Below are 25,145 nucleotides of genomic sequence, written 5' to 3'. Positions count from 1 at the left end.
ATGTCTCATTCGTGTGATTACAAACCTTTTGCTAGTATTGTTCACAGGATGCTGGCTTATGGTCACATTCTTGTTGGCCTTCTTGTTATCACAGAGAAATATGTATAGTTGGAATTATGATTTTCTTCATCACCGAGACCTGACAGGAAACGACACTCTGCGTTGTTCTCTGATAATGAAACCACTTGTGAATATTTGAAAAACCAAACAGTTTCTCTTATATTGCCCGGTAGTATTTTGAAGATGTCATATAATATGTTTACCGTCAAGGATTCCAGTATGATGCTACTGATAGTGAAACTGCATGTGAATTTTTGAAAAACCAACAGAGTTTCTCATATATTGCCCAGTAGTATTTTGAAGACGTCATATAATATGTTTGCAGTCAAGGTTTCCAGGAGGACGCTACTGAACAAATATATGAGACAGTTTGTAATATGAGAAAAGGGGAGAGTGTGGCTAAACTAAGGATTCTCGTAGTTGCATGTCATACAATGTATCTTTTGAGTTTTGTCAGTTTTTAGTGTGCACAGTGTGCTGAAATGGTATGCCATTTTGTTAGAATTTGCTCGTTCGTATCGCAAAAAACCCACTGCACCTGACCATTCTAGACATCCTGAGAGATGCACAGGTATGACTAGATGATGTTGATGAAATATTGTCGTTGTGCCGCAAAATTGATTCATGAGCAAAAACTTCTGTGGCCTCTGCCTACTTCCACACTGAAGTGGTGCCACACCCTTTGAGTGAGGCGTAATTAAATTCCAATCCTGTGCGAGCATGCAGATGAGCTTTTATGAGATTGGCGACGAGATGGAATTTTGAAGCAGTATGATGTAGCCACAGAAACAGTACTTTTTGTAAGAGGAATTGATGGGTGGATAAAAAAAGGTACTAGATACATGTAACAAAGATGAATAGATAAATGGATAGATAGATATTCAAAAGTGAGAAAGAAAAAAAAAACAAACAAGAAAATGTATTGAATGGGAAAGGCCAATGTCATAATTTTCTGTGTTCAGTGTCAGTACAGTGATCGCGTTGAGTATGTCCGCGGTGTCCCGTAGTCAATTAATCTAATATCCGCCTACTCCTGCTAGCTGTCCTGGGAACCAGCTAAGTGTTTCGCTGTTGTTGTTTTTATTTATTTATACAAACAATTGAAACTACCGATACATTGTGCTGGCAGGCATTGGGTATGATCTCTACAAGGACATATATATCGGAAGATCGAAGTAGACATCACAGTTGACTGACGTACTCCTCACTCACTTGAAAGCTAGGGGGTTGTCAAAAAAATGCTGGAAGCAATCACGTTGAGTGGCATCATTACACAATTTCTCTTTCCTCCCTTTGGTGCAAAAAGTGACAAAAAATGAGGGGAAACCTCTCTTAGTCCGGTTGATGCTTTTAACTCTGATTTTTATCTTGACGTTTAACTTCTATGTCTTCAATGCTTACTTTCAAAATATGATGGATGTCTGGTGTTCAGAGGGGCGCCGTGGCGCAATGCACTGTCATAATGCACTGTCATATAGAGTTGAGTTTGCTCCATTTATGTGGTAGTCATATTAGACCCAAATCTTGCATATTAAATAGAATGTTCGGTGTCTTTAGAAGCTCCATTTGTGTGCGACTGTTCAGCATTTAGGAAGCGCTGGCTGCAGCGTTCTTTAGGACAAGATTTTGAAATCTAACAAATGAATGAAAAAAAAAAATCTGATATAAATTGAGGGCGTGCTTAATATATCTATGTAATTGCTAGTTTTTTAGTTTGTTTTGTTTTGTTTTGTTTTGTTTTTGTTTTTGGGGTGGGGGGTTGGTCTTTAAAAGTGGGGACAATTGGAAAGTATGTGTAAACAGTACTTTTGACTGGCCGATCCCACTGATTGTATTTATGATGTGTTTATTTGATCGACAAGCTTCTTGTGCTGTTTTGTCGCATACTCGCAGGCGCCTTTTCGGGCGAGGAAGGAGAAGGTTAAACGAGAGGAAGTGGACCGGAGAGTCAAGGAGGACGAGGAAAAATACAGCCACAAGTTCAGCGAGGATGCCAAGGACATCTGCAGGAAGGTCAGTCTACAGGTCATGGGTCTTCAGACTAGTCTGGAGGTCACAACTATGAAAATAGTCTAATGGTCTTGACATTGAGAATAATCTGAATGTCTTGACATTGAATAAAAGTTTAACCCGTTGAGGACGGACTGATTTTGCTACAACGTGCATTTCCCATAGACACCTGCCAGAGTATACTCAGGACTCGTCCTCAACGGGTTAAAAATAGTCTTTGAGAGTAGTGTGAATGTCTTGAGGTTGAGAATAATCTGATTGTCACAACATTGAGAAAAAGTGTAAGACTAGTCTTTTAAGAGTACTGTAAAAGTGGAAATTTTTGCGCATTTCACGCGACCAGAAGCTATTGCGAAAATTAAAAGCAAAGAAATATTTTTTGCATGACATACAGTATGTTCCAGTTGTTAATGTCCTGATTCCATGGAATCAAAAGCATGTGAAATTCATCTTACCCGGCCGAGCGCGAAAGATTACTTGCGCGAAAATATCCACTTTTACAGAAGTGTAGATGTCTTGAGAGTGAGAATGATCTGGATGTCATGACATTGAGGAAAAATATGAGAATGGTATTTTAGAATGGTCTGAATGTCTCAACATTGAAAAGGGCCTGGGTTGCACAAAATGTTGAAAGTAGTCTAAAGGTTGTTACCTAGAGAATGAAGGCCACAAGATTGAGCGTGGTCACATATGATCATTTTAGAATGTTTTGAGAAGTTCAAACTAGGCTAAAACTTTCCCAACCCAACAACAATTGATATGTGTAGCTAGAATCTTCTAAATATAGATGTTGAAAGTGAAAATTATAGATGACTTTAATATAGATAAGGTCATCTGTCGACTTAAACCCTGTTGAATTTGGCTCATTTGTGATTCATTGATGACGCAGCAGTGTCTTTGTGAGCAACTTCAAATACAAACGTGATATTTGAAGTTCACCATTAGTGCAATTATACGCCACTCCCTATTTATCAGTGAACAATAGAATAAGTACAGTACTAATTTTGGGAATGGCCTATTGGAGTATGACTTTTGTCTGCACGTTTCATGCCTGCTGTTGTTGGTTATCTTCCCGCAGCTGCTCGATAAGGATGTCACCCTCCGGTGGGGCTTCGAGAACGGCTCGGCACAGACGGTCAAAGACCATGCCTTCTTCAAGTCCATCAGCTTCAGTAGATTAGAAGCAGGGATGGTGCCTCCGCCTTTCGAGCCCGACGTACGTACAGTGTATTTTCTTTGAATCATTTTTCTGCGTGACATCAGGGACTGTTGTAGCTCCTTCTCATTCACAGATGACAGCGCAGGGAGTCTCTGCAAAGTTTAGCAGCCTTGATAATCTCTTATATCATTAAGATCTTGAGTCCTCCCTGGAGAATTTAATCTTTGGTGCCCTTTCCCTTTCTACCAGTACATATTGAGTAAATCAATCAAATTTGATGTTCGTATCAATAAAAACGTGGAACATTGCTGAAACGGTATTAAAGAGTGAATAGGAGGTAAATTTCTCATGAAAATGATGGTAATGCTTTGCGTAATGAAAGTGATTCGGTAGCAGAGTTTTGATACGTGCAGTTGTGACGATAGAAGCATGGATTGGTAGTGTAAACACCGGTGTATCTGCCTCACATGAGTATTGCATATCCACAAACTGCTTTTATTATTATATCCCTACCAAAAGAAGTTTGAAGTAGGTGTATAGGAATCAGAGTGTGCTCAGGTGCTTGATTGGTCGATCTGTTGCAAATTTTGCAAACCAAAGTACTTATCTAATGAAGTAAAAATATTGTGGATTGAGCTAACTCCCTCAGTTTTTATTGTATTTGGTGGTGCACCATTACAGAAGTATCGGGCAGGGGTATTTATCAATCACCTTCGGTGATATTTCTAGTTGTTTTTGTGGACACATGATTACAATGATTAGTAATATTTGATAGATCATTTGTTTGTGAGTGTGCTCTGATGTTTGTTTGTTTGCTTTTTTGTCACCTGCAGAAGAGAGCTGTGTACGCCAAAGACGTGCTGGACATTGAGCAATTCTCCACCGTGAAGGGAGTCAACTTGGACCAAAACGATGACAAATTCTACACCAAATTCAACTCTGGGAGCGTGGCAATCCCCTGGCAGAATGAGGTACGGGGAGGAGACTCGTTACCACGGTGACATTACCCGGGAGAAGCTTCATTTTTTTTTTGCCCCCATTTCTGATGTAGTCTGCCCTCAATGTCCAATAATTGGCCATCAGTATTTCCATCACTACCTATATCTTCTTCATGATGTCAATTTCATTGCCATCAAATGTTATCCGCTCTTGATGAAATTGTGTCATATCGTTATTGATATCATCAACATCTGTCCTGCCTCCACTCATATTTTTTAAAACTTCCTGTTCTTTTTCCTCCTTTTGTTGTTGTATTTGCTACAGTTTTGAAATCATAAGATAAATGCTTTATGATCACAAGATAGATGGGTAAAAAAAATTCTAGGCTTGTTGAAGTCATTACCCCCACCCCCACACCCCGAAACTGACTGATTGTTATTAGGGCACTAACATGGATATAATTCCATTTAACTGTTTATGTGCCATGTTCATGCACGCGACTCAGTTGATGGCTTGCCAACTTTGCATATTTTTCTCAAACACACAACCATGCACAAAGCAATAGATCAATCGTAACATGCCACAGTACATTGAATACATTGTCATGAGATTTTATATCACAGCAAAACTTGCAAGTTTTTTCTACAACTTTGTCCAACTGCATTTCTAGAGTAAAAGTTTGCACAAAAAGGTACATGGCTTTGAAAAACAGAATGTTTTCCAAAATGGCTCATGTGTTGCAGTCTCAGAATAATGTGGCACATGGGAGGTTTACACCATGGCACACAAAGAGTTCAAGACAGTCACAATCTGCCCAAATGTGCAAGGGGTTAAGTGGTAGGAATTTTTGATTTTGCAAGTGTGCGTGGTAGTATGGCTGCCTGGCTGGAGTCTTCCGTAGGAGAGGGGTGGGCTCTCTACGGGTGCGTATTTAATCCCCGGAAGACCTGGCTGAGAATGCGTTGTAAAACGCAATGCACTTTGAGCACAACTCCATAGGAGAAGAGCTCTCCTGCGCAGACAACAGCTGTCGTTACCTGTGTAAGCTGCATTGCGATTATCACAGAGACATCTGGGTAATTGTCATCAGTGGTTCCACAGTCCCACGTACTTCATTTCAATCATACCCAGTATACCCACAGTCTCTCTTCATATGACACACCATGTCAGTACCATCTCAACTTCAAGCCACAAACCCCACTCAGTGCACCTTCGCGGAAAGCTAAGGTACAGGAATATGACGCATAGCCCTTCATGGAGAAACACCATGAATCAACGCTGATTATTTGTACACAAGTGTGGATGCATCGCTCTTCGCGGAAAAACAAAGAAGAGAAATGCAGATCGAATGTTGAAAGAGGCACAAGATCCCATTTTCTTGCATTGTGAGAGCTTATGAAACACTACCTGTAAAGCTAGACTGGAATTCAAAGAACTGAATCAACGTTCCCTGATATCCATTACATGTTGAGTGCAACTTATGTGAACAGGTCTACAAGTCACAGATGTTAGATTTGTTTCAACGCAAAATGTGAATCACAGATTTGTAATCATTTTATATTTTATTTTCTTCTGCACTGACCAAGCTCCACTCTTCAAATAACACCTCTCTTGCCTTGTGGGATGACATCAGCAGTACAGTCAAGTGAATGAAATAAGCATCACAATGCTTTACTGTTTAATATGCACCTTACCTTGACTAATGCACAAGGTAACTCTTAATGACAAGACAGACCTCGTATGGAATAATACATCCACAGAATACAACCTCTGAACCTTTCAATTACGATGGTGAGGAAAATTGAGAAAATGGCAAGTAAAGGTGTGGAATGGTTTTGTACAAAACCTGTCTTGCTGTTGTGAACTACTGCATCTTGTTCGATAAGGTGCATTCCATTAGAGACTGTTAGGCTTATTTTCAGCCAACTGTACTGTTGATGACATCATGGAAGGCTAGACAGATTTTCTGGGGGTGGAGCTTAGTGGATGCAGAGAAGTGAAAGACAAATGGTTAAAAAAAATATGCATATAAAAAGTCAAACAATTCCTGAATTTGTGATGGGACGACCTATTCATTTCAGCAGAAGTCATGAAGACAGGACTGCAATTGCATGTCAGGGGACCTTGAAGGTCGCTGTGGTCCATTCGTTCCCCCATTTGTGATGGTTTAGTTCTGGCTTGTTCTTTTTCAGATGATAGAGACGGGTGTATTTACCGAGCTCAACGTGATGTATGGGCCCAACGGTAGCCCCACCCCCGACCTCCTACCGGAACTGCCGCCCCCTCCCCCGAAGCAAGGCTTCTTCAGGAGGATATTCAGGATTAAGGTGAGCCATCCGAATGATGGGACGTCTGAAATGGCCTCCTGCTGTATATGGTCAATCTGTCACCTGTGTCAAATACAATATAGCATATGTCCCCCCCCCCCCCCAAAAAAAAAAAAAAAAAAATTAAAAATTAAAAATAAGAAAAAATAAATGAATAAGTAAATAAAAAATTTCAGTCGCACTATCCGCAATGATAACTTTGAAAATAGTGAATCTATCCAAATGCAATTTCAAGGTATGGAACTGTAACTTCTTACCTACATCTTTCAGAAAACTCCATCCACTTTGCTTTAGTGGTCAAAGAGAAATGAGTATTTTTGTAGAGCATGTCGGGAATCCCTTCCCTCCAAGTTCTGTCCATTGTGTTCACAGTTCCAAGAGCATCCAAGTGCTGAACTTTGAAGAAAAGGACCCATGACATACTTTACAACAATCCACATTTCTCTGTGACCACTTAACCGAACTGAATGGGGTTTTCTGCAGATTGTAGGTAAGAAGCTATAGTTTCATTCCCTGAAGTAGCATTCAGATTGATCAATCATTTTGAAGGTTGTCAATGCGGAAATCCGGTTGTAATTTATTTTTGGGACATACTGTATGTGTGCAGGGAGAGTGTGTATAGAAACTCTGCAGATTCACCCGATCTTTCTTTAGAGAAGGGGCAGCGTCATGGTTTCTATTGCCCCACCCACAATTTAATCATCCCAGAACAAAGGTTGAATCATTTATCCTTCAAACCTCATAGAATGTAACTCTCCACCCACTTTTAAGTTGGCCACAAAGACAAAGCATTGTTAAATTCAAGAAAACCAAATGAGTGGATAATTCATCATTTGCAAGAATCAAATATCATTTTGATTGAGTAAAGGCCCGTAATTATGATGTTTGTAATATCAATGCGTCAGGCCATTGTATATGTACTTGCTCAGTTGCAGTAGGCATTTGGAATATAGGACGAGAATTTGTGCAACAAACAATAAGCACATATGCTTCAATCTATCCCATATTAGATGTCTATCAAAAGGCATACCATTATGTGTGCTACCAACTGAGACATAATTATGAGAAACGAGGTACATTGTATATAAGTACATGTAGATTTGCCTATTCCTGTACATTGCAATTACCATAACTATCTGCACGGCATGGAAATTCAGAATTTTTCTTTTACATGCTAGTACTGACTTTTGCCATATCAAACTTGTCATTCCCTCGCGACATAAAATTGGTACAAGTCAGGGTCTCACCAGCTGTCACTGTAGTAAAAAACAAAACAAAAAACAAAACAACAAAAAACTTTGTATAAAGAGGTGTGATGTGTGAAAATGCATGATATAAAAATAGTTTTCTCCAGTCCAATAGAATGCATTTCTTTATTTGTTACTGGTGTTCTTTTCTTCATCTTGGTTTTTGTAACTAATAACTGATATATTGAAGAAATCTCCCTGTCTCAAGGACCTATTACCACTCATGTTTCGATCGTTTAAAAAAAAAATAAAAAATAAAAAAATAATTAGATGCCCCTTTAAGATTATGCCAGGATAAGGATTCTGTGTAGTTGTAGCCATATCAAGACATCTAGTCTCTTTGTTTTATGAAATTGGAAAGACAATACGAGTTGCATTTCATTTTGTGCATCTTCCGTGTTGGTCATGGCCGGACCTTGTATAAGCTTACAGTCAGAGGTAAGGTGATATTGTAGCTCAAACTACCAGCAAAATAATTTGAATCTCATGTGGCACCACCACGATAAGGATACCAAGCTTGTTCATTTTGAATGACAGAACATTCTAGGATCGTTACCCTCGTCTTCCAATGGGGTTTCCTGTGAAGTTAAAGTAATTCAATATTCTGATTGATAGGCCTTATTGTAATACTAATCATTCCCCCTCCCAAAGAATAAAACAAAACAAAGAAACAAAAACTGAAGGTATATTATGTAACACTGTACAATCTATTGAGATGCAATGTTTATAGATGTTGAATGAATATTGGTTGGCAGTGCCTCTAATTTTACCCCATGTGAGTTTCATTCTTTTTCAAATTTCTTCTCATTTTTCCTTGTGGCCACTGAGTTGTCTTTCCATTTGATATCCATGTGCACTTGAAGTGCCATTTCTAAACATTTTCAAATAAGCCGATCATCTGAAATACACACACAAAAAAACACAACCTTGACCAGTGATACCTCACTTGTTACATAACAAGGAATATTCTTGAAGTTGAAAAATGAAAAATATCCTGTATTTTCTTATTGCTTTCTTCCTTTTTGTAGCAGCTTTAAATCGCAAATATCTAAAATTGCTGTAACACAAGTAACATTCACGAATTGCCACTGGCATGCAATGCATTGTGTAGACAAGAACTTTTACATACATTTTACTTTTCAATTCAAGAATCTTGGCTCCTCTCGAAATTCGCAAAAGTTTCGTGCATGCAAAAATTTCCGGTTTTACAGAAATAAGAATGGCGTTATTGTAAAACACAATATTTTCACGGCATGAAATTTTCGCGAATTTGAGCAGAGACGGCCTTTTCCGCGGCGTGGAATTTTTTGCGAGTTGCCTCTAACATTCAATGCATGTAGTGTAGACAAGAACTCTCATGTGCATTTTAATTTTGCGAATCTTGGCTCGCACGAAATTTGCGAAATTAAAATGCACGCGAACATTCCTTGTTTTACAGTAACTCATTCTGCAATCAAACTCGTCATTAGTCGATGTATTTTCGTGTGTGAGCAATTTTGAGACTGCAGTCATCTGACGACTAACAGTTTTTCTCTTCCGACCCTCTCACCCCTCCACCCCCATCTTCTATCTCCCCCCCCCCCCCCTTTATGTCTCTCTACAGAGCAGTGACGACAGACAATGACACCTTGCCAAGCAACCCTCGTAAATCTCACCTCCCCGAGGAACTGGCTCACCTCGATGTGCTGTCACGACGCGACGCGATGCAAGAGGGAGCAGGGGGGGGGGCAATTTCAGCTGCAAACATAAACACGAATGGAAGACGTTGATCGTTAAAATCCATTGCTGGGCTCTCTTACCCGCTCCACCAGCTACTGATGCCATATATATATTTGGACCAGTTGGGCATCAGCTGTGTGTGTAAAAACAAAGAGGAAATAGGTGTGACGAATATTAAGATCCTTTTTATTTCCCCTCGTTTTCTCTCTTCTCTCTCTTCTCTCTCTCTCTCTCTGTTTGCTATTGTGGAACATTTATCAGGGATGTAATCCAATGCATCGTCTTTGTGTCGTCAAAGATTCCGTTCGTCTGTTTCTCCTGATGGTATTTTTCTCTTGACGCTTTTTTCCCCCCTCGAAGCTGTGTATATATATATATGAATGAAATGACATTAGTACATATACCCCAATATACCCGCTCTCCACGTACACTTTGGTATGGTAGTGAAATATGAGGAGCACAATTTTTTTCCCTAGCCTTGTCAGCAGTTGATCCACCACAATAATCTGTTGCAACAGAGTGAGATATGTGCAAAATTCTTCTTTTTTTTTCATCTGTAGATAGCAAATACTATTTTGATGATAGACGGCTACAACACCCCTGTTGATATACTGTTGCCAAGAGGGATCGGGAGAAACTACGTAATGTGATATATAATCAGAAGTTGAGGCAACCATTTTCAAGCGGTTTTTTGTTTTGTTTTTTCCTTTTGGGGGGGGGGGTTCAATCAGTCCCACATCTTTGTTCTTGTCTAGTCATTTTTCAGGAATGTTTACAGATTATGCACTCCACATTAACCTGTTGCTCACTACAGTAGCTGGCCGTTCTTTGAATCCTTTTCATTGCACAGGACCAAACACCTCATTTTGTATGCATACCCTCATCAGAGGTGACACGAAACGTGTATTTTGGTGGGGGGTTTTTGCGTGTGTGTAAAGGTGATGAGGCAAAAACTGTTACAGAAGCAGAAACTCTGCGCAAAATCTCACCTGGCCATCTGTAAACGTGGGTGGGATCCGGATATTTGGCGTAGGCGTGGCACGAACCCAAACACCGACAACAGATGGCCTTCTCCTGAATTATTAAACACGCATCACTCATGTTTCATGTGAGCTTTGTGCCTGCATTTCCTGAATCACTGTGCCACAGAAGAATGCTTCATATTGGAGGAAAGAAATTGGTGTGGGGGGGGGGGGGGGGATGAGAAACTGATGGGGGGAGGGGAAAGGGAGAGTGAAGAATATCACACATGATGAAACACAGACTAATGATTTGATTTTGATAGAGTAGAGAACTATAACCAGCAGATGTGTGCAGTAAACAATTGTTAAGTGGTGGAGAAATATTCCTCCTCATCATCATTCTATCATATGTTCTAAGTCGTGAAATGCAGAGAATCAGCAGTAAAAATTTATCTGTTTTTAGTTATCATGAAGATTACAATAGAATATTTATCACTAATCTTGATGTGACAAAGTACCGGTATGCTTGTAAAGAAAGGCCTTGAACCGACATGCAGATACACTTTCCAGAGCAACTTTAACGTAGAAGTTAAAGTTTTAACCTTCTGCGGTATTCAAGCTCATGTGTTTTTATAGTATCGGACAATCTGTGCACTTTACATTCAAGATGTCAACTAAAAAGTTCATGCATAGGGCCAGACTGAGCAAAGCTGGGTAGTAGAATCCTGTGTCAAGAGAGAAATAGAATATGGGGAGAGAGAGTTAGAAAGTAAGAGATGGAGATCCAGCCCTGGCAGAACTTAGGCAGTCATATTTTTGGGCCCTGCCACACATCCCATCAGAGTAAGACTTGTTCATGTATATCATTTTGATGCTGCATTGTTTCTAAAATCACAGCAGTGCAAGCAGAAGACAACATTTTCCCGGTAAATATAAAGATCAACTATTCAACTCTGTGAGATCTATGTGGAAGCATGAAGTGACATGATTAAAAGTGCTTCGAGGCACACTGATTATCTCATAATTATTAGCTATTAACAAAAGGTCCAGTCTCCGTGAATAAGCCACGGCGATTTGTTAAACGTTTTGTTACGCTGAGCCCATAACGTTTGTCTGACTGATGACAACACCCCCTCAAATGACTCAAAAAATATTGTAATTGCTTGTGAACGACTTGTCATGAAAGGAAGTGCAATGCAGCAATGCTTGGGTGTGGGGGAACAGATGGAGCTTGCACGGATGGAGTGATATAACCGTAGCTGACTCAATAACTGCTGATCTCTACCTATCCAGATTACTGACAGTCGTTCAAGAATATTGTACCTAATCTAAGCGTATGTGAGATTCGCTCTGAAATATTGGAAATACAACATTGGCAGCCGGTAACTGACAAGATAGTTTCTGCCATCACAGTTAGATGTCTGTGGCATGTGAACTACATTGTAAGCTTCATTGATAATGGAAGATAATATATATCATCTGAAAGGTCCAATTTGCTAAGAATTTTTCTGACTTCAGCATTCTGACAGTATCATTCCCTGTAGTATGGATGAAATCGGAAATGGGATGAAGATGTGCAATTGTGCACCCTTTGTTTCGATTTTCATCTATAGTTTATTCTTTTTTCGCTTGCTAATTTTTTCCCCCTTTTTTTGGCTGTGCATTGAAACTCAGGGCTGACTTTAATAGATGTGGTTGACGTGAAACGCTTTGCCGCTTGTCCTGTCCCAAGCTATATAATTGCAAGTGTCAATCTCGTGTTATCTGTCAAGGTTTGAGCCGTTTTCCATCAGACCAAAAAAAAAAAAAAAAAAAAAAAAAAAAAGGAAAAGGAAAAATTATATAGTTTAATCTGGGTGCTATGAATCTGAAGATGCTTTGAAATTTTTGTTGGTCACTTTTACCGGAGTTTCTTTGTGTGTGTATGTAAGGGTGTTTGTGTATATGTAGTCTGTGGATGTTAAGTCCATTACATTAACTTTTGCCTGTCTGGGAAATGCAAACTGGAATTTGATGACCAGGCCCCTTTATCAAAGATCCAAGTCACTAAGTGGTCTACTCTTCTTGACCATCTTGACGTTTGAACTGGTTTTGGTCTCTTACTAGTAGAGACCTTTTTTCATTGCCCTGGAAATCTTTTGAAACTGATGATCTTAGTAATTTTGCACTGGTGCTCAATTTTTTTTCACTATATTTGCTTGTGATTATTGTCGCCTTGATAATGAAGTGAAATGTTATGTTGAATGTGAAATGAACTCGATGGTGTTAAAGGTTGGGAGAGATTTCGGTGCACTCATTTGGTTTGTTCTCTGTCGAGAACGGGAAGGCATGAATCTTTAGACTTTGTGCAAGACCTGATGTGTTGTATTTTGTTGTCAACGGTTTATATTGTACGTGTATATATCAGCAGTGCATTGGTGGCGATCGATGCCTGTTGGCTTGGTAGGACATCGATATTGATTTGGATAGTGTTCGTACTAATCATGTCCCGGAAAGTTCTCCTACCTACATTTAATGTTTGCATGATACTCAGCTGAAGTTTAGAAAAAGAGCAAAGACAAATACACCAAACAGAGAAATAGATGATGCCAACAGGAAATGTGTTTTCTGAGCTGGAAGGGAAACATCCCCCCCCCCCCCCCCTCTCCAACAAAGAAAAAGTGTGAGTCTTTTGACTGTCACAGATACTGAGAGCAAACCAAGAAATAAGTCAAGGATGTGTTACAGTCATTGTGGAATTATATTTTGAAAGAAACTAGCCCATCTTGAATATAAAGACCGTGCGAAAGCACGACATACAGCATTTTCAAAGACATTGTTGAGTTAGGTTTCAGGAAGGATACTGGTTTTAAGAGTTCTTTAGATTTGTGCTTGCTGCATAGAGCATCATCAGATGTCATGAAAGAGAAGAGAACTGCTGAGCTTGTATTGCAACCATCAATGAAATGGGGGGGGGGGGGGGGGATGGGGTAAATCGATGAAAGGTTTGGTTGCTCTGTTCTTCTTTGAATCTGTGAATTGGAGAATATTTCCCTCATCGAAGGTTACATTGTATATACATGGACCATAGGAGTTGTAGGATTTACTTTATACTGCTTGGACTTTTCTTGGCAAAGGAAAAGCTTTGGAATTTGCCAATTCCTGCAAAATAACTCAAAAGTATGGGACAGATTTTGTATCACTTGGTGCATGTACCAAAAGAGAGAGTGGAATCTATCCATGTGTTGCTTTTGATTAAAGATTCACACCAGCCTTGTAGGATTTGTATTATACCAAAAAAGTGGCCTGCTGTGTTTGGTGTTGGGGGAGGGGGGAACCTCCCCCACCCCCAAAGAAAAAATGACAAATGTGGGGTTTACAAGAGGTGGAAGTGATCTGTATCTGTGCCAAGCAACTTCATTTTGCACTTTTCTATCTACCCCCAGCACAGTGGGGGAGAGACATTAAGGGAATTCTTGTCACCTCATAGTTAATTTTGAATTTCGGTACTCTAAAAAATTGTGATGGAAATGCACATCTCTGAAATGACAGTGAACATACAATGTACACTTCAGTTTTTACATGCACTTCTGCACATAATAATCACAGTCATGTAATCATTAAATGATAATGGATAATGTATGGCATATACTGTAAGTCTTCTGTCAGATTCCCAACCCCCCCCCCCCCCACAAAAAAAAAAAGATATGCATCGGGGATTTTTCTGATAGCTTAATTATTAGTACTAATCATATAATGTCCGGACAAGGGAGTTCGTGCAAGCCATACAAAGTGTCGCGTTCAAAAAGGAGTGTACAATATACCCAGGAAAACTCTGTATTCTTGGTCACTGTCAAAAAAAAAAGTAATAAAAGCAGATCAATCAACATATGAGCAGAATCAGAGGCTTTGTAAAGAGAGGTAGAACTAATTGAATGTTGGATGTTTCATCATCGAAATTATATTGCTTGTCATTTTTCTCATGAAAGATTGTGATGTTATTTGCCTGTGTTTTTCAGCAAAATGTCGGTAATTTTACAAATTTATGAGAGTCATGTTTTTGTTTTGTTTTTTGGGTTTTTTTTTAAGAAGGTGATACCAGTATGTCATGGCAGCTGTGCTATGACACATTGTCCAGACCGAGAAACTTGATTCTCTTAGAGGAATTTGAGGAAGCTTGTGTCATAGTGAAAAACAAGTGTAGTTTGCAAGCAAAAAATTACAAAAAAACAAAGGGTTTCTACGCAAGTAATGCCGTCATGATACGCTCATGACTGCACTGGCTATTTCCACCTCCCCATGGACATTGTGTAATATTTTGTAACTGTGTTAACATTTTGACACTCTTCCAATTTCGTTCGAACTGCTCCCAATCTACGTCTTACACGTCACAAATTTTATTCAGAGCTTCTTCCGTAACAAGGTAAATTCCTGGTGTAAGTAGTTTTCAGCAAAAGTGAAAATCTCCTTTAGTCTGGTGCATTACTCAATATCCCCATAAATGCTGCTTTGAGTGGGAGGATGCGCCGGGTAAAAACTGTCAAGTTTGATCTACACAATCTCATTTTCTTCCCACGCTGCACTGACTGATTGGCCAAACTTCTATGTTGAAACCTAGAACCAAGCGTGCTCAACTTTCCAAAAGTTGCACCGCCCTGAATTATGGAATTCAGTCTTGGATTGTTCACTGAGTCAAAACTGCTTATTTATATATCTGTTATTGTTGTCACGTGTAACATTTGTGAAAGACTTTTCCGTTTGTAAACAAAAAGGAAAAAAAAAACAGCCTTCTGAATGTTGTTGTGTAAATAGATTTACAACAGTACATCTCTGTTATCATGTAAAAAAAGTCAAGATTACCACAATTGAATGAAGATGAGAATTTTTAGTACAACTTCTCAAAGAATGTTTAGAGAACTTAAGTTATCTGTTTGTATATAAAGTACATTTTATGCAAGAGTTTTCCTCAAAGTAAGGTTTCATGTAACTTAGCGCAAGAGAGAGAGAGAGAGAGAGAGGTGAGAAAGGGAGAGAGATCGAGAGAAAGGGAGAGTGGTAGAATGGGAGAAACACAAGTAGACTAGAGAAAAATCTATTTTTCTGTTTTCTGAGAACTCAAGCGGTCTGCTGTCACTCTAGGCGTGGTTATGTATACACAACCGAACTGATGTCAAAATTTGGTCTCCTAGATAATCACGTTGCACGTCAAAAGTCACTTTCCTTTATATCACAGATTCAAATTGGCTTGTATACGAGAAAACTGACACAACAAAGTTTATGCTAATTAGATTCCCCAGTTTGTGTCCGCCGAACTTGACGTAGCCCCTTTGCAAGTGAAAGGTCTTTATCCGTACAAATGTAACTCCAGGTGTAAAGCCAACCTGCGGCTATTTGACCTGCGACGTGTAAACTCTTACTTGCTGTCTGGGGGGCGGGCAGTTGCCTGCGGCACTGGCCGTGGCTAGTGGCACGTTATCTTGAGCTGAAAATAGCAAACATGTAGTAGTCCTCAACTGCCAAATTCACAATTAGTCTCGCATCAAGGCTCTGAGGTGGGCAAACGTCCACACCTGCCCGTTAATCAAGAGGGCATAGAAGGAGCCCGTCAATCCGAGTCGATGGGCTGAATCGTAAAAATGAGTTTGTAAATGTGTCGATCCGTCATCACTAATAATGACATGTACTTGGTATATTGGGTAATCAGTGTCGGCAAAATAAATAGGAATGCATCATTTTTTTTTTTTTTTGGGGGTCTATTCCACCTGATTATTTGTGTTTGTATGGCTATGCATTATGTTTAAAGTGCAATCAACATGTTACGTAATGTCTAGAAGGATGAGTATGATCGTTTTTGAATGAACTTTGGGGGTAGCCAAATAGTCTAGGGTTGCGTTTCAGCCAAATGTTTCTGTATGCTTGGTCCTGTATTTTCTGTCCTTTGCTTTATAATTTATCATAGATAAAAAAAAAAAACTTTGTTTTTTATTTTCAAATTGTATGAAAATCTCATAGATAATCATAATAAACTGGTTTTCAGCTCAACAAATGTACGAGACAGTGTCTTCTGAATAATGTTCTGTTGCGTGGTGCCATTTGTTACGACTGTGAAAGAGGTTCGAATGTGAATGTGTGTGTGCGTGTGCATGTGTGCGTGTGTGTGTGTGTGTGTTTGTATGTGTGTGTGTGTATGTGTGTGTGATGCGTATGTGTGTTCTGCTGTGCCAAATGTGTGTCTGTGCATCAACCCAGTAAAAGCTGAACTTCATGCAAGAGGCTTGAATACCGAGGTATCTCAACACCCCTTTCATACAAGTGCCAGATTCAAGTATCCAAATTCATGAAATTATTGTATTGAGTTGTTTCGATTGCAACTGACAATTGCAACTGCTCTTGTATCTTGAGAAGGAAATCGCATAAGAGATTTGGTTGTACGTTGTGTGTGCAAATAAACGGGAGCTTTGTTAAGTGAAGACATCATTTCTTCTAAATTGTGCATGTTTGCAGCTGATATTACTGTGTCAAAACACATGAAGCTCTAAAACTCAAGTTTTGTAGTTCAGGTGCGATTTTGGAATCTATATTACCTTTGTCAGATTTTGCCCCACTTATTAATATCAAGACCCAACTTTAAAGGGACTGTACAGTACTGGTTGATGTGGAGGTTCATGTTTTGAACATTCCTAAGTGAGATAATGAGAAACCTCTTGTGAAATATGAAAGAGCATGTAATTTAAAGAAGGATTCAACATTTATTGGATGAAAATTGGTTTTCAAATGGCTGAGATATCCAAAAAAGTGGTAATAAAAGGCGACAGGCCACGCCTTTTATTAGGATCTCTTTGTTTCACCTTGTTTTTGGATATCTCAGCCATTTCAAAACTGATTTTCATCAAATAAACTTTTGATACCCCTTAGAATTGCATGCTCTTTGACATCTCATAGAGTAGTTTCTGAATATCTCGCAGAACGTTAAAAGCTAAATCCTCACCCCATCCAGAACTGTACACACCCTTTAAAAACAGTGTGAGGAATTACACTTCACCCTGCCGGAGATCCATGCTTGTTTGTACAAATGTACGTCATCATTTCTTTCTTTGCTCAACCATCTACACGTATGAGAGGTGTTGTCAGGAGATATCGAGGCTGTTTGGGGCTCACTATAAATGCACTTCTCGCTAAAAGCGTGTTGAAAATGGCTTTTAGTCGACCTGGATGCTTTTTTTTTTTTCATGCCTATGCCACAAAGTGGTACCGGAGGCATTAATGTTTTCGGGTTGTCCGTCCGTCCTTCCGTCCGTTATCAATTTTGTGGACAGCGTAACTAAAAAACTGTTTGAGGTATCGTAATGAAACTTGGCATGTACATGTATGAGTGGGTGAAGTTGTGCCTATCAACTTTTTGGTGCACATGCTCAAGGTCAAAAGGTCAAGGTCAAATGCTCAAAATTTCACTATTTCCCCCATATCCATGCAATGCCTAAAGATATTTTCTTGAAACTTGGTGTATATATGAACTACCAAATAAAGATTCTCCAGAGAGAGTTTTGGGTCATGAGGTCAAAGGTCGAGGGTCAAAGGTCAAGTCGAAATGTTGAAATTGTACGTTTTTCTCCATATCGCGCAAATGGATCAAGGTACATCTGTATCTTTGTGGAACTTAGTATATATGCATGTACTGACTGGCAGTGATTATCTAGGGAATTTGGGGGTCACGGGTCAAAGGTCAGGGGGTCAACGGTAAAAGTCAACTCCTCAAAATGTCACTACTTACCTCATATTTATGCAATGCCTGCAGGATTTTTCTTAAAACTTGAAATATACACGTATTACCCAATAGATATTCTGTGAGAGGTTTCTTGCCAAAAGGTCAAAGGTCAGGTGCAAGTGCTAAATTTTACTTCTTCCTCCATAAGGTTGATACCTTGAGTTCTTTTCAAGATATGGAGGAAGAAGTTTCAAATCATGAAACTTATTACATACTTACACATATTCTACCTAATAGTGATTATCTTTGGAACTTTAAGGTCAAAGGTCATGGGTCAAAGACCAGGTTTAATTACTAATATTTTACCCTTTTTCTCCATACCTTGTAAATTACTCAATGCATGAACTTATAAAAGGATCAAAAGTCAAGTAAAAATTGTCAAATTCCCAAATACCTGCACTCTGACAACTTAGTCATTCATCCAATTAAACCTATATACAAGGAAGTTGAACATTGAGCACATTTGTGACAAACCTGTCATTTTAATATTTTGCCAATTATGTGAAACTGTCATCACACATTGTCAAGACATTGTACTATAGACCTACTAGGAGAACCATGCATTATGGCGCGGAGGCATACCAATCGCTGTAGCAACATTTCTAGTTTGTTTTGTACAAGTATTTGTCCGAAAATGACCTTCTCACAAAAGAACAATTTGGTTTTCGGCCCTCCTCCTCGACCGAAACAGCATTTAATTGTTACACACCTTGGAACAAGTCATTTTATCCCTTGAAAAGAAAGAAATTCCCTTGGCTATGTACATTGACCTGAGCAAAGCGTTTGACTCACTGGACCATAACATACTCTTGGACAAGCTAGAACACTATGGTATTCGTTGTGTGCCTCATTCTTGGTTTGTTGATTACTTGAGTGGACGACAACAATATACCAGTTTTAACGGTGCTAAGTCGGACCTCATGCCCATATCTTGTGGCGTGCCCAAAGGTAGTATCCTTGGCCCTCTTCTCTTTTTGATTTATGTCAATGATGTTATCAATTCATCAAAAGTTTTTCGTTTTGTAATGTATGCTGATGATATCAATATTATATATTCACATTCTGATCAGAAAATGCTTAACCAAATTGTTAATGAAGAAGTGCAATCCTTCTGCAACTGGTTCAAGGCAAATAAACTACAAATGAATATTAGTAAAACGAAATATATGATTTTCCAATCTTCCAGAAAACAGATACAATTTTATCCAAACTTTTCTATAAGAATTGATAATAATGAAATTGAAAAGGTTGCCACAATAAACTTTTTAGGGGTGTATATTGACGAAAAGTTGTCCTGGAATAACCATATAAATTATGTCCATGGAAAGATAAGTGTTGCACTTGGTATGATGTTCAAGCTTCATTCGTTAATCCCGCAAAATACACTGATCATTGCAACTGATTGACAAATTGCCCTACATCGACGTAAATATTCATGAATTCATGAATTTGAATAACACTGATCATGCTTTACAATGCCTTTATCTTGCCGTACTTAGACTATTGTAATCTCGTCTGGTCAGGGACTAGCCAGCGACAATTAGATCGGCTAACGGTCCTCCAAAAGAAAGCCATTCGCCTTTGTACAAATTCCCTCAATCTTGCCCACACCCCTCCATTATTTAAGGACTTGCAAACGTTAAATTTTCGAGACGGAATCTCATTTAAACTTGGTATTTTTATGTATAAATATGTTCACTCAGTCTTGCCAGATATATTCAATGATTATTTTTCTTCTCATGCCAAGAAACATTCTTTCAATACTAGAAATAAACAATGTTATATTTTACCATTTTTATCGTCTGAAAATCAGTCAGTCCAACTCAATAAAGTACAAAGGGGCTAAATTGTGGAATTTGTTAAGCATGAAACTGAAATCTGTTAACACATTGAATCTTTTTATGACTCAATATAAGCAGCTTCTTCTTAATCTGTATTGATTAATGTTTATTATATATGAATGAATGATGAATAATTGTGCAATTCCCATACAAACCTTTGACAATCACCCTGTGTTTGTTTTTTTATTGTATTGTATTATATTGTATTAGTTCAGTTGTTGTTTTGTTTCCTGTTTCCTGTCTCTATCATAATGTATTGTTGATTTTGTAACGGCCTCTAATCTAAGTTCTGTTTTGATATATATATATATGTTTCACTCAAAACTATGATTTTTTAATCTACATTTTGTATGTTGTAAAGGAAATCTCCATTTCCAAGCCTGGGCTTTTGCGTGATTTCCTCCTTTGACTCACACATCTACGTAAATATTTTATATGTGATTTTATGAAATGAATAAATTGAATTGAAATTGAATTGAACATCATGCATGACGGAATATCACTGATCCGCATGACTGTTCAGAGGGGTAATGGGTTTCTGTGACAATAGAAGGCATTAAAAAGTAAATTCTTGAATACGCACACGAGTAGTACAAATTGACAATTGGCCCATTTTTTGAAGCAGCCCTCAAAGTGGTTGAAAGTGGCTCAATTTCTTTTTCTTTTTTTGTTAATGCTACATTACAATGGGTTACTGGTACAGTGTACATGCATTACTTGCTCCATGATGCATAATGTCTCATGGATGATTTTGCAGATATTCTTGCATGAAAGCATAATATGTTAACCAGAAACAGTTATCTTGGTCGGGTCAAGGAGGTTTAAGAGTTCCAAGGCTGTAATTATTCAATTATTCAAACAGTTGCAAGTTTTCTATAGATGTACGAAAGAATTCCACAGGTGCATTTGTGCCTTTCATGATCGATGTTCGATGCTGCTGTCTTGGTGAGTAATCTGAGGATTCATTTTAAACGTTAACATAGAGTTGGCTAGATTTTGCTTGCTCACTAATTGAATGACAGCAAAAGTCAATCCCATCCAGAAATATATGGAAAAGTGTAAAGCAGAACTGTACCACGTGAAAGTGTTTAAAACTGCACCCTCCTGGAAAGCAGGTTTATCACTTTTCCACATAATTCCGACAAATAGAACTGATATGGAATAATCTTCAAGTGTAATTCTTCGTAGACAGGTATATCGGATTAGTGCCTGGGCATGCACAGTCAGGTAATTTTCACTTCTACCTATTCATTATTTTTTTTGCCCAATTTCTACTCGCACATCTTTAACATTTATATATCACCATATCACCTATCTTAGGATGGCAAAAGGTAATTACCATCATGAAAACACGTCTTACTTAGAAAGTGGCTGGTGATCATGCAATGAGACACGAGTCAATAATTGTCTTCCTATCTGCGCAACAGATCCACTTTGGCACATGCTTCAAATATTTTCGAGTGGCAGCAGCGAACATGGATTCAAAGGAAATATCTAATAAAAGACACTTGTGACTCCATTCTCTCAAACCTCCTTGGTCGGGTCTTGATATGTATATAAAGCAACAGAAACAAGAAACCAAAAGCAACAGAAACAAGAAACCAACACACAGGCAAAGCACATAAATTGTCTATGACAATATTTTATTAATTGATATAATCATGATCCATATATTCATATATATATATACACACACACATAACACATAGTTTTGAGGCAACTAGTACAGAACAAAAGGCAGCAAAATCTCACAGAGAAATGCTTTCACAGCAACTTGCAGTGGCAACTCATTCAACAAATAAAATCAAATTGAATTCATGGTTGCTCGTTGACATTGATGTAATACCTACATGTGTGAATCTTTCTCCCATGTGTAACTGAAATTGATATACATTGTAAGTTCATGAGATCAATGACAATGTTTTACTTTTAATCCATTTGGTTTACGATGAAAGCAATTATAGTACCAGTACATTTGCACTTGGATTTTTTTTTCTTCTTCACAATCCACTCGGTTTGTACCAGCAGAATGTCATTTCTGAGATGAAATTTCTTGCATTTTCACTTACTTAAATGTGCTAATCTGCACATAAAATATGGAAGTTGTATATTGACAAAAAACAAAAATAAAGGAATGTTGAGAAGTTTCCTGTTGGTAAGAATTACCCAAGCCTTGCACAAACATAAATTTCTGCTTCAGACAAAGACAGAAATGACATTTAAAATACATTCCAAAAATAATACAGAAAACAAATACAAATTTCTGGACGTTGCAAGAACACATAAAAAAAAAAAAAAAAAAAAAAAAAAATCTTACAAAAGGCAGGAATTGCATAAAAATACACACACAACTCTTTGGACGACATCTTCCAAAGAATTTCATTACAATTTGTGTGAGTTACATGTACCCACTATAAGATCTCCCTACAGCACACAAAACATAATTTGGACCCTCAACTCGCTGTGATGTGCTAGAGCAAAGGGCCTGTTCACACTTGAGCTCCAAAGCGAGGTTTCGACTGCTATCCAAACATTTGAATCTACATTTGGTATTGTTCCCCCCACCCCCACAAACCCAACAAAAACCATGAAAGTGGAGCATAAATTGCAATGCAAAATTTTTTTTTTTGTGCCACCATTCAGATGAGAAGAGGAAAACTTGATGGAAAGAGGATAGAATCATTAAGAAGAAATTGAGAAAATGAGGGCTCACATGTTAACATTTCTTCACCATGTGATACTGTAAAAGTGGAAATTTTCATGGTGTCGAAATTTTTACGCATTGCGCGCAACTAGAAAGTAAGCACAAAAATAAAAACACACAAATGTTTTTGCTTGCTATATGTTGCAGTGGCACATGTCTTGACTCCATGGAATCAAAAACATGCGAAACCAATCTCACCCGGCTGAGCGAAAAAAAAAATTACACGCACTAAAATATCTACTTTTACAGTACAGACCAAATGTACACCAATGAATGACAAATACACGTATTCATATTCACATTTTTGAAAATCAGAACCTTGGTGCAACAGTGTCGCTTGCCAAAATGGCTAATGTTCAGGATTGCACTGAGCTTGTTTTTGTGCATATATATTCATATCACTTGTTTCATTGCTTTTGAATACCGACACTATGGGAGTTAACATACATACATACTTATAAGGTGTCACATCTTTTTGATCATAAAAAAAAAAAATGATCCTGAAAGACCAGGTAATAAATTCAGTGCAGTTTCTTGCATATCCAGTTATTGCATCTCTTAATCTTTTACATTTCATTTAACCCTAACAGGTTGCTTAATTCATGTCTCCAAAAGTAAGGATACGGGGTAGCCTATCATTATAAACCCAGTTGAGCCAACAGCCATGCCAGAGGCAAGTTGAGCATAATTTGACAACCTGGCAGTAGAAAATACAAATGTCATATCAAATCTTGAAGTGCCTCTTTTCCCAGTGGTGGATCCAGCGGGAGGCACACTGGGAGAGCGTCCTCCTTTAACTTTTGAATAAAAGAAATAAAAATAAAAAGAAATTAAAGGCGGCGCATGCGCCCCCATTTAATTTATCAAAATAACTAGCTTTGTCAGCCAATTGTAAAATTGCAAATTGCTCTGAAGCCTTTTTCCTTTTTTTTTTTTTTTTTTTTGCTTGTCAGCCACTGAAACCCTGAAGTGGCACAAGAAACGAAAACATTTCACAGGAGCCCCCCCCCCCCATGTTTTGCTTGTCAGCTGATAAACCTGGAAATGGCACCAGAATTTTTTTTTGCGCCCCAACCCCCCACCCCCCCCCCCCCCCCTTTATGGAATTCCTGGATCTGCCCATTTACAAACACCTCCAACGTACCAACTTAAAAAACCAAATATTACCCTGGTATGGAAGAAGCACACTCTTCAATGAAACACCATACTTTTGACACGTAGATCAAAAATCATAATAGCAGCTGTCAATACGAATTGATTTTGTGACAGATGACGAGAATTTGAGCTGGACACACAAGTCAAAGCTGACAAATTTGTCTCCACCATGATTTAAAATTCCCTCCAAAATGCTATAAAAACTAGCAAGACAAGTCAGGGCTTTGTGGAAGGCAGTTCAAACCCTATTAAAAAAAAAGAAAAAAAAAAAAGAACCTTTAGAGGTCTGTAGTACTGTTCAATAGTACGGAATGCAAAAGTCATAGTAAAAAATGTGGTAAGCAAGTCAATCCCCTCACATACTTTTTTTTTTTTTTTTTAAATTACAAGCACTGACAGAGAACACATTTGTGTGGTTTGTTGATGTTGCTTTTTTCATAACTTTGCAGGACGGTTGGAATACGTGGAACCATTTGGGGTTGGATCTGACCAACCATGTAATTCAGTAGCAGGCCAATCAGTCTTTGAAAGATGTCCTACACTAACAGGAAGATAAAGATTGCTTTGTCCCCATACCTACTGTACACATTATACCAATGGCATTCTGATGAATTCATACAAGGAAATGGACAATACAGCAATTGCACTTTGGACAACAGTCAGAGATACATTAAGCTTGACACACAGAGCTCGTTTGAATTTCTGCATTGAAAAAGAAGCACATTTCCAATTTTGCATTTAAACTTGTCAGCTGTTCTATCTTTTTACTTTATGAATATTCAACACATTTGTTACAAAACATTGCTTATCATTTTGAATAGACAAATGTGTGGCAAGTGAATTCTCCCTATCATTTTGGTTTTGTTGTTTTGGTTCACAGCTTGATAGTACTGATTGCTACTGATAAACAAGGGAAACATTTGTTTTAGCAACAAGGCATGTTATTCAGTCATCAGCATCATATCTATGGAAGCTGAAGACTTATGCAGCATTCTCACATTGTTTTGAAAAATATTGGCCAAAAATTACTATAACCTGATTCATCACATCCCACAAAACCCATCATGAATGCAACGTACATGCATACACATTCTCTGTTTATCATTCTACTACACGATCGAAAATCTAACCACCTGCGAAATTGTCAGTAAATTCCACTTCCTGACAAGTTAGACTTGTTTAATAAATGATGTACGCAGCAAATTGTTTTATTCAATTGCAGAATTTCTAAGACCTCATATTTGCTAAATCCATACCTGATTTAAACTGCCAGCACAT

The 25,145-nt window shown here is 38.3% G+C and overlaps 1 protein-coding gene across 1 annotated transcript in view; it reads left to right on the top strand.

Annotated features, from left to right (window-relative positions):
• The window catches only part of LOC140241995 (G protein-coupled receptor kinase 5-like), a 148,037-nt gene extending 138,349 nt beyond the window's left edge, over positions 1–9,688 (top strand). The window contains exons 12-16 of the mRNA XM_072321738.1: positions 1,954–2,073; positions 3,149–3,286; positions 4,063–4,200; positions 6,361–6,495; positions 9,346–9,688. Coding sequence (XP_072177839.1) covers positions 1,954–2,073; positions 3,149–3,286; positions 4,063–4,200; positions 6,361–6,495; positions 9,346–9,366 — 552 coding nt within the window. The 3' untranslated portion in view covers positions 9,367–9,688. The remainder of the gene's footprint in view (positions 1–1,953; positions 2,074–3,148; positions 3,287–4,062; positions 4,201–6,360; positions 6,496–9,345) is intronic.
• The last annotated feature ends 15,457 nt before the right edge of the window (positions 9,689–25,145 follow it).

Source organism: Diadema setosum, chromosome 18 (genome assembly GCF_964275005.1).
Source record: "Diadema setosum chromosome 18, eeDiaSeto1, whole genome shotgun sequence".
NCBI lineage: Eukaryota > Metazoa > Echinodermata > Echinoidea > Diadematoida > Diadematidae > Diadema > Diadema setosum.
Note: the sequence above shows the minus strand (reverse complement) of the source record. Positions and strands in the feature narration are given on the sequence as shown.